Source organism: Sapajus apella, unplaced genomic scaffold (assembly GCF_009761245.1).
Source record: "Sapajus apella isolate SASKATOON/1434 unplaced genomic scaffold, GSC_monkey_1.0 scaffold45, whole genome shotgun sequence".
Lineage (NCBI taxonomy): Eukaryota > Metazoa > Chordata > Mammalia > Primates > Cebidae > Sapajus > Sapajus apella.
The window spans coordinates 15027950-15037965 of NW_022436985.1; the positions used below are offsets into that span (position 1 = coordinate 15027950).

At 39.4% G+C, this 10016-nt stretch overlaps 1 protein-coding gene across 28 annotated transcripts in view; it reads left to right on the forward strand.

Moving 5' to 3' along the window:
* The window catches only part of SEC31A (SEC31 homolog A, COPII coat complex component), a 76956-nt gene extending 75077 nt beyond the window's left edge, over window positions 1–1879 (forward strand). For 27 of the 28 annotated variants that reach the window (XM_032239764.1, XM_032239774.1, XM_032239767.1 and 24 more), the window contains one exon: window positions 1288–1879. In XM_032239764.1, the coding sequence (XP_032095655.1) occupies window positions 1288–1467 (180 nt within the window). In that variant the 3' untranslated portion in view covers window positions 1468–1879. The remainder of the gene's footprint in view (window positions 1–1287) is intronic. The other variant, XM_032239775.1, reaches the window with a different exon arrangement.
* Window positions 1880–10016: the final 8137 nt, after the last annotated feature.

Here is a 10016-nt window from a genome sequence, read left to right on the forward strand (position 1 = left end):
CAACCATGAAGACAGCCAGGAGAAAGGAGTCAGTTCACTATGTTTGTTCTCTTATCCCCACCTCACGATTTCCTCTCTAAAGTTGTCTTGTTTTGTTAATGTAGGCACTAGGAGAGGAAAAAAGAAGTGGGACTTTCTTTCTATTGTTTCCATTTCAGCATTCCTCTACCCCATTCCCCACACCCAGTTCCATCAGATGAAAATAACCATTTTTCCAATGAGAACCAAACTAAAGAAAATTGATATTACAGTGGAAGTAGTGTGGTCCTTGGACTGATCCAAAGTAAAGACTTCTCGCTGGGCACAGTGGGACACGCCTGTAATCCCAGCTACTCAGGAGGCTGATGTGGGAGGATCACTGGAGCTCAGGAGTTTGAGACCAGCCTAGGAAACATAGCAAGACCCCATCTCCCAAAAAAAAGATACAATTAGCAAATACATCTAGGTGAATGTATATTAAAACTTTTTAAAATGAGATCAAAATAGGCCAGGCACAGTGGCTCACACCTGTAATCCCAGCACTTTGGGAGGCTGAGGTGGGCAGATCACCTGAAGATAGGAGTTTGAGTCCAGCCTCTTGGCGAAACTGTGTCTCTACTAAAAATACAAAAATTAGCTGGGCATGGTGGCTCATACCTGTAGATCCAGCTACTCAGCAGGCCGGGGAATCGCTTGAACTTGGGAGGCAGAGGTTTCAGTGAGCTGAGATTGTGCCACTGCACTTCAGCCCAGGTGACAGAGCAAGACTTCATCTCAAAAAATAAAATAAATCAAAATAAAATCTTCTGTAAAGTATGGACACCTATGCCAAGTGATGATATAGCAAAAAACTACAGGTTTTATAGTTCTAAGAGATGACACGATTATAAAAAGCAGTTACGGTTAGTAAATTTGGGCCCTTATTTTGAAATATTATGATTAAGAATCTTTAATCTCCTTTATGTGCATAGGAGACTTTTTTAAATGTCTTAGGCTCTCTTAAGTGGAGAGAGACATTAGCATTTTAGTTTGGAAAGGAAATCGGCTGCTTTTCTATAAGAAAATACCTGGCTTGTGTACATGTATAATTCATAAATAACTTCTTTGTGTAAATCATTTTGTCATGGTTCTACCTGATAACTGTTGCTTGGTTCAAGAAACTATTACTAGAAATGCTAAATGATTTATACATTCTTATAATGTTTGTTTCGAATTCTACCTACATATCTGAGTTTAATGTTTGTGGAGGATCTCATGGGAAATTCTCTCTTAATTTAATTCTTTCTCTTCGTTCTATCTTTGTTTCAGCTTTCACCAACAATCACCAGTGGTTTACACAACATTGCAAGGAGCATTGAAACTCGAAACTACTCGGAAGGATTGACCATGCATACCCACATAGTTAGCACCAGCAACTTCAGTGAGACCTCTGCTTTCATGCCAGTTCTCAAAGTTGTTCTCACCCAGGCCAATAAGCTGGGTGTCTAAAAAGACAGCTTCTCTTCCACTCAATATTGCCATTTTCCAAAGAAACATGTTAAAGAAAAAAAATTATAAGACATGGACCAGTCCTTATTAGCATGTTTCATAGCAACCAGTCAAGAGCATTTACACTATTTCTGCAGATATACTTACCTTAGAACTGCTCAGAACCCTGGTGCTTTATTTTTGTTTTAATCTTTTGTTGCCAGTGATGATTTTCCTATTCTGCAAATAGTGTATTTCCTGGATTATACATAGTATAGTTTCCGGAAGTATTCTGATAAATGTGTTTTCTAAAACCTCAATATACTTTTTAGAAAAGGAGCATCTGGTTATGCATAAAGCAGAGCTAAAACTAAATTTCTTTCTTGTCCTCCCTACTTCCTCCATGTCAATCAGATTAAAGTGTGTAATCCTACTTTATGTCTAGATAGTCTTTTTTTAAATAGCTCCTTACAATTTAGTTTATGTTTTGTGTCTTCGGCTTCACTCTATTCCTGAGTAAATAACTACATCTGCAAGCTGCTGCATGGGTTTTAACAGATACTAATAAAAATGGGCTCACTGGCTTTGAGTATATACAAAAGACTGGATATTTTTATTCTGTAGAATGCATTGAGCTATTTCTATTTGTAAATGTTTTAAATATTCTGTTTGAGTTTTAAAACTAAATTGTGTTCATTTTATAGCTAGAAATTTTTTCACCTATCTTTGTTTAAATTTTAGCTTTCAGGTTTAAGTTCAGAAAGAAAACTTTAATTTCAGTCAGCCTCCTGAATCAAAGCCACACATTTTGCACCAGTTTTCCTGTCAAGTGATTTTATTATCATTTGTCTTAAGAATAGTGTGGTAAACAAAAAATAGTGGTCCCTGTAGAATCTGGAGATTATAATTTTCATAGTTCATGATAATAATTTTCATAGTTTATGCAATATTCCTTAAAAGGGTTAAAAAACTAGAAAATAAACACTGTGGAATAAGTTATGTCAATTTTCTTCAGCCTGAGTGAAATAGTTTGCAAGAACCTCTTAATTCTATTTGCCAAGATTCCCTACTCAATAAATAAATGCTGCATTTAAAAAATTATCCAGGCTGGATGCAGGGGCTCATACCTGTAATCCCAGCACTTTGGAAGGAGAGGCAAGAGGATCACTTGAGCCCAGGAGTTCAAGACTAGCCTGGGCAACATAGTGATACCATGTATCTACTAAAAATAAAAAAAATTAGCCCGATGTGGTGGTGCTTGCCTGTGGTCCCAGCTACTTGGGAGGCTGAGGCAGGAGGCTCCTTTGTGCTGCAGAGGTCAAGGCTGCAGTAAACTGATTGTGCCACTTCACTCCAGCCTGGGTGAAGAGACCCCGTCTCAAAAAAGAAAAAAAACAAACTCAGTTTTATAGCTCAGAATAGTTTTGTGACTTAAAAAAAAGAGTATTTTAATAGCATGTACATATGTGAAAGTCTCAGGAATGGACTATCTAGACTTATAAATGTATATATCGTCACCTACCTCATTAGTTTACTATGCGTTTGATAATGTGAGTCAGTTCCACTACTGAATGAAGTGACAACTTGACACTCTGGATTTGACCTGGAACAGTAGTTTCAGCCCACCCAAGATTCCATCTGCAGAGTGGTCTGGCTTCAAGTTTTTTTGTTTTGTTTTGTTTTTTTGAGATGGAGTCTTGCTCTGTCACCCAGGCTTGAGTGCAGTGTCGTGATCTCAGCTCATTGCAACCTCCACCTCCTGGGTTCAAGCAATTCTCCTGCCTCAGCCTCCTGAATAGTTGAAACTACAGTTGCGTGCCACCATGCCTGACTAATTTTTTGTATTTTTAGTAGAGACAGGGCTTCACTGTGTTAGCCAGGATGGTCTTGAGTTCCTGACCTTGTGATCCACCCACCTCAGCCTCCCAAAGTGTTGGGATTACAGGCATGAGCCACTGCGCTCAGCCTCAAGTATTTTTTTTTTAATTCTGCTGTTATAGTTAGAATTTGTTTTGTGGTTGCATGTTTATCCTGACATGACAGTGGCATATTTGGCATCATTCTACCAAAAAAAAAAAAAACTAGTTTCCAAAACATGAGAAGCAAGATAAGGTGGCAGTGGAGTCCTAGCCAACACCAAAGATTTATTTAAGAGTATGAGTTTATAAAACTGTTTGCCACTGGTAGAGCATCTCTTCTTTCCTTTTTCAGCACATTGTGGTATTTTTTTTCTACTTGCAGCTATTTCTCTATGTGGCTTATAATCTTGGAAAAGTTTCATATAAATGAAGTAAGATGAGCCAAACCCAAATTGCTTTTGTCTCTGAAGTATGAAGATAATAGGCAATTAGAGAAAGAAAGTAGTTTTTCTTCAGAGAAAAACAACTTTTAAGAAGTTTTCTTTTTTAAAAAATGGAGAAAAGTGTCAATTTGATTTTGTAAATAATTCTATCTTTAATGTTTTCAACATGGATGACATTACGGTATATGCCTGCACAAGTCAGGAACCTCTGTTTAAGGCTATTCTTACATAAAGATTTCGTGGCTCATACAACTCGTTGTGACATTTTGGAAAGTTAGAGCTGTATTTTCTTCCCTTGTCATTACTTCGTATATAGTGACCAGTCATGCTTTCTGAGTCCCAGTTCTGTTCAATTTACTTTTTATGTTTTGTGCTTTTTTTTTTAAACCTACTTAATTTTAAAACAAGGGAAGGAATGTGAGGTAAGCAAGTGGGTGAGGCCAGGTGTTGGCCAGGAAATGTATCAGAGTCTCTGGAGGTGGTGCTTTTTATATTACTTCTGGCCCTCTTCTCCCTTCCTTATACCAGCCTTAGGGTTTGGTGAGATGGATGTACCCTTAGGCTGCCCTTGAGAATAAGTATAATCAGAGATACAGTCAATGGAGGTAGTTATTCATTTGAACAGTGTGGGGCAGGAAAAAGTTGGTGACAGAACTGCTCTATATCCAACTGTTGAGAGTCCAGTGAGCCTATGTATTCTTTGGATTCAGAAAATGTTCACATATCCTGGAGGATAGGAAGATGCCATGGGACCCCTGGTGATCAGATGTGCTTCGATGGCTCATGCCTGTAATCACAACACTTTGTGAGGCCAAGGCAGGAGGATCGCTTGAGCCCAGGAGTTCAAGACCAGTTTGTGCAACATAGTGAAACCTCATCACTAGAAAATGATTTTTTTTTTCATTAGCCAGGTGTGGTGGCACATGCCTGTAGCTCCAGCTACTCAGGAAGCTGAGGGGGAGGATCACTTGCGCTTAGGAGGTGGAGGCTGCAGTGAGCTGTGATCTCACCACTGCACTCCAGCCTGGGTGACAGAGACCCTCTCTCAAAAACAGTGGGGATGAGGGAGGGATGATGACTGGTTAGCACATTTTTGATAACCAGTTAACTCCTGGCCATATTCGGATTCACCTAAGAGTGACTGTGAAACCATTTGTTGACACCTCTGCCACAGCAGAGACTTCATTTGGAATTGTCATGAAGTTTCAGCCAATAGTGTATGCACATGTACACACACACACACACTGCCCCCCACCCCTTGGTTTGGTTCTTCCATTGCCGTGGTAGCATCATCCCCAAGTGTAACCTCTGATTAATCTGCAGGGGTATTCATCACATGCTGAAGATGTCAGCATCTTCAAATAATTGTATAAATAAGCATAAGAGGGACTGTGCACAGACACTCAACTATTTGATCTATGGATAAACGTCCCAAATCTTTTAAACAAATGTAGATTACAGAGAAAAAGCAAATTAGTTTTCCACTTTTTCTGGTACATTGTTTCATCAGTTTTAACAGGCCTTTCCTGGTAGGTACTGCTGCTGATTGAAAAGATCTGTCATTTACTTGAGCTGGGCACTGAATCAAGTATTTGGATCTCTCTCAATCTTCACATCAGCCCAGGGCGCTAAGTAATTACATTTGCCAAGCACAGCTGGTAAGCAGTGGAAAATGGATTCCAACCTAGGTCTCAGCCTAGTGAGCCCATCTTTTTCCCACAAAACAAGGTTTTCCTCAAAGTAAAGAACACTGCTACTGTATAACAAAAACCTGAGTTTTGATTTTGATTTTGCTCCCCCGCCCCACCTCCCCATTAGTCTGCAGAGGCCTCGCTTCTTCCATAAAAGCGGAATATAGACATTATAACGAGTAACATTAATTGAGCATGGTATGTTGGCATCTTTTCAAGCAGGTTCTCTTTACGTGGTGAGAAAGATAACCCCTGTCAGCACAAAGCCTACATCTCCACTACTTGTGATATACAAAGGGAAGAGAGACCCTCTCACAGTATCTATATATTGTTCATAAAGACAACTGGCTTCATTTGGGTCTCATGCCCACTATCTGATCAAGGCCTGTTCCCGGGAGGTGGAGTGCCAGAACTGGCTGATCCGGATAGTACACCCACCCTAGTGTGAGCCCAGCGATTTTAAGCCCTACCAGAACCACATGGAGTGATTCCTCAAGAAAGGGTGCAGTGTAGAGAAAAAGGGAGAAAATAGGACTGAACAACCACATACCTCCTTGTAGGTCACACCAGGGAAGAGTTACAGAACCAGGGTTCTAGACTGTAGGGGAGCCTTGGGTGGTAGCAATCAAAAGCTACTAGGGAGCTCACTTTATCCTCACTGCTGGAAGTAGTGTCTCCATGACACCTGGAAGTCAAGGAGGTGGGTGCTAGTGCCTTCTCTGCTACCTACTGTTAGCCAAATCATGTCACCACCTTCTGCCTCTGTTTCCCAAACTGTAACATGAGGCAGTAGGACTAGATTTCTAACTTCACTTCCAGCTGTGAAAGTCTATGATACATCTGCCTTTCCACAGTGTGTCTATTACCTACAAGTCTTCAGAAGGGATTAAAAAATGTTGGTAAGCACCAAAGCTTTTAAGAAAGGAGAGAAACAGGCCTTTTTCTATTTGGATAACTTCTTTCCTCTTGTAGAGTTAATCTGATTTCCATTCTGGAGAAAAATCAATTCTGCACTTCCCTTGGTTGGAAATTAATGGCCAAGCATTAAAGAGACAGTTTGTAATTTGAGGACTTGGGATAAACATTTGCTTGGCCTTGACGTCATCAAGTGATGACTTCTCATTAAGGATATGTATTTCTTTGAAGTTAACCTTTCTGCACACCTGTTCCCCACAACAAGCATAGGCTACATTTGAGTGATTGCTTAGGATACTCACAATGAACCAGTTTTCTGGTGCTGCAAATCTAGGTCACCCTTTTGACATTCCTGAACTCTATTTACAAATTCCCCCTCCCAGCTAGAGAACAACAGGGGCCTTTGCCTTTTAAGAGCAGCCTGTGGTAATTGACACAGCAGGAAGAGAAAGAGGTCATTGAAACAGAAAGAATAACAGCAGCTAATGCAGAGAAATAAATAAGAACTTCTCCGCATTTATCTGCCCTTGGAAACCAAAATAACTATCCTAAAAGAAAATGGGGTGGGTGTTTGTGGGGGAAGGGGAACTAGAGAGCTGGAAGAGTTTGTGGGTGAAAACCTTATTAATGCTGTCTTCTGTCATAATAATAGGGAATGTTAATTTATTTCAGAGACCTGAGATTTGGGAGCAGCGAGAGAGAGTGGAGAGGCGCTTGGTTAGGTTTATAGACCTCGTTTCTAGCCAGGTGCAGTGACTCGTGCATGTAATCCCAACACTTTGGGAGGCCTAGGCAGAAGGATCGCTTGAGCCCAGGAGTTCAAGACCACCTTAGGCAATATAGTGAGACTCCCGTCTCTACAAAAAAACATTCTTTTTAATTAGCTAGGTGTGGTAACATACGCCTATAGTCCCAGCTACTGAGGAGTCTGAGGTGGGAGGATTGCTTGAGCTCAGGAGATTGAGGCTGTAGTGAGCTGTGATTGCACCACTGGACTTCAGCCTGGTCAAAGGTGGATGGGGTGTGGGTATTAATGAATGTTGATATGTCATGACTGGGTCTTAAAAGAAGATGATTCGTGACTTCCAGAACATTTATTAGAGTTTGTAATATATACCTCTCTTAGTGATTATTTGATTAATGTCTGCCTCCCTTACTAAACTGTGAATTCCCTGATCATAAAGCCATAAACTCCTCTGTCTATGGAGCAGGGCTCAGTGCTTAACTTCTAGAGGAGGCTTGATAAATATACATTGAGTGAAAGAATGTTAATAGATTGAAACTCAAGATTGTTTGGAAAGATACAAGGGGCATATTGCTGGCCAAAAAGGTAGGTTTGGGTAGGTTTCAGTATGTCGGTGGGTTTTTCATAAAGTAGACCTTCTTAACTATCTTATGAATCATGAACTAACAGCCTTCAAATCTGGCCATCTCCAGAGCCCAGTTTTCTGCTGCCAAATTGTAGCACTCTATTAAGAGTCACTGGGAAATGTGGGAAGGATCTTAAGCAATAAGGCTGGTCTCTTTTTTAAAGGAAAACCCTTCACTCTTTTCCTTATCTAAAGCAACCAAGGATTCATTTTAGAGGACCAGGTCTCCCATCATCTACTGCTATATAAATTCTCAATGGGGAATTTTTCCAATCCATTTAATACAGAAAGAGGGACTGGAGGAAGCAGAGAAAACTAATTTTCTTCTAAGCCATGATGTTGCTGTTTCTCAAAACCAATCTTCCTGTAATCTTGGAGGCTAACTTTCCAACTTTATGCTCCACTGGAACCATTCTAATATAAAGCCTATGGGTGATTTTCTCACACTGGGGGCACAGATTGTTTAAACTTGGAAGTTTTTCTCCATGCCCATCAGCCAAGAGGCAACATCCTTCCCCTTTAAATTCACAAGAACCACAGAGCTGATTCCTTTTTTGTGCCAAAGGAGTTGCCTCTAATGATTAACTCTGAAAAACCAAAGCAGATGATTTTTTTTTTTTCACAGTTCCCTTCAAAGCATGCCAATCCTGGCCCTCCTGGAATTCCTTCCTTCATGGTCTGAATCCCTCAGGCCTGCCCAGTTACGCCTCTCCTCACAGTCTGGGACCCCCAGGACCATCCTGGCTTTCTGGCCAGGCAAGTTTTTATAACTGCATTCAGTCCATCTCTCTAGAATGATTTAAAAAAATAATAAAATACATGGTTCACACTTATTAGGTACCAACCTCTACAGAGTTCTATTCCTGTGAAATGTATGGTATTATCTCCATTTTGAACATAAAAATACTGATGTTGAGATTATTAGGTAGTTTGCCTGGAAAGGATTACCAGCATAGATGTCTTACTTCCCATAGTATATAGGATGAAACTGAAGATCTGAAAGAGACTCATTGTCCCCAAATCACACATACTCAGACCTGCTGATTCAGAGTGGGAGGACCAGACTTCAAGCCCAGGTCTTTTTTTTAATTGTTGGTTTTTAATTTTTGTGGGGACATAGTATACATGTTTATGGGGTACATGAGATATTTTGATACCGGCATGCAATGCGTAATAATCACATCAGGGCAAATGGGATATCCATTACTTCAAGCATTTATTATTCTTTGTGTTACAAACAATCCAGTTATACTCCTTTAGTTATTTTAAAATGTACAATAAATTATTGTTGATTGTAGTCACCTTGCTGTGCAATCAAATAATATATTTTATTCATTCTAACTATATTTTTGTACTCATTAACCATCCCCACTTCTCCCCTGCTGCACTGTCCTTCCTAACCACCCTTCCCTTCCCTGGTAACCATTGTCCTCCTCTCTATATGCCTGAGTTCAGTCGTTTTAATTTTTAGCTCCCACAAATACATGAGAACATGTAAAGTTTGTCTTTCTGTGCCTGGCATATTTCATTTAACAAAATGACCTCAAGTTCCATTCATGTTGCAAATGACAGGATCCCATTCTTTTTATGGCTCGTGAACAGTGCTGCAATAAACACAGGAGTGCAGATATCTTCCATATACTTATTTCCTTTCTTTTGGATATGTACCTAGCAGTGATACCCAATAAATCTTATAAACATATTTATGATTTTATATTTTTTAATATAAAATTAAATATAATTTAATATAAATTTATATATTTATAATTTATATAAACATATTTATCTAATATAAATATATATAATAAAACATGCTATATTTATATACAGTAAATATTTCTGGAATATTCTACAAATGAATTGGTGAATAAATCTTGAAGGCAATGCTTCAACCACTTCACATTTTTAATTAAACTATTAATTTTAAAGTATTTATTAATATACAGTTGTAAGAAATCATAGAGAAATTATACTTTTTGCTCAGAGTCCTCAATTATATTATTAATAATTTCCATTTCCACCAGCAGTGTATGAGGGTTCTCTTTTCTCCATATCATTTACATGGTGAGAAAGATAACCCCTGTCAGCACAAAGTCGACGTCTCCACTACTTGTGATACACAAAGGGAAGAGAGACCCTCTCACAATATCTATATATTGTTCATAAAGACAACTGGCTTCATTTGGGTCTCATGCCCACTATCTGATCAAGGTTTGTACCAGGGAGGTGCAGTGCCAGAACTGGCTGGACTGGATAGTATACCCACCCTAGTGTGAGCCCAGAGATTTTAAG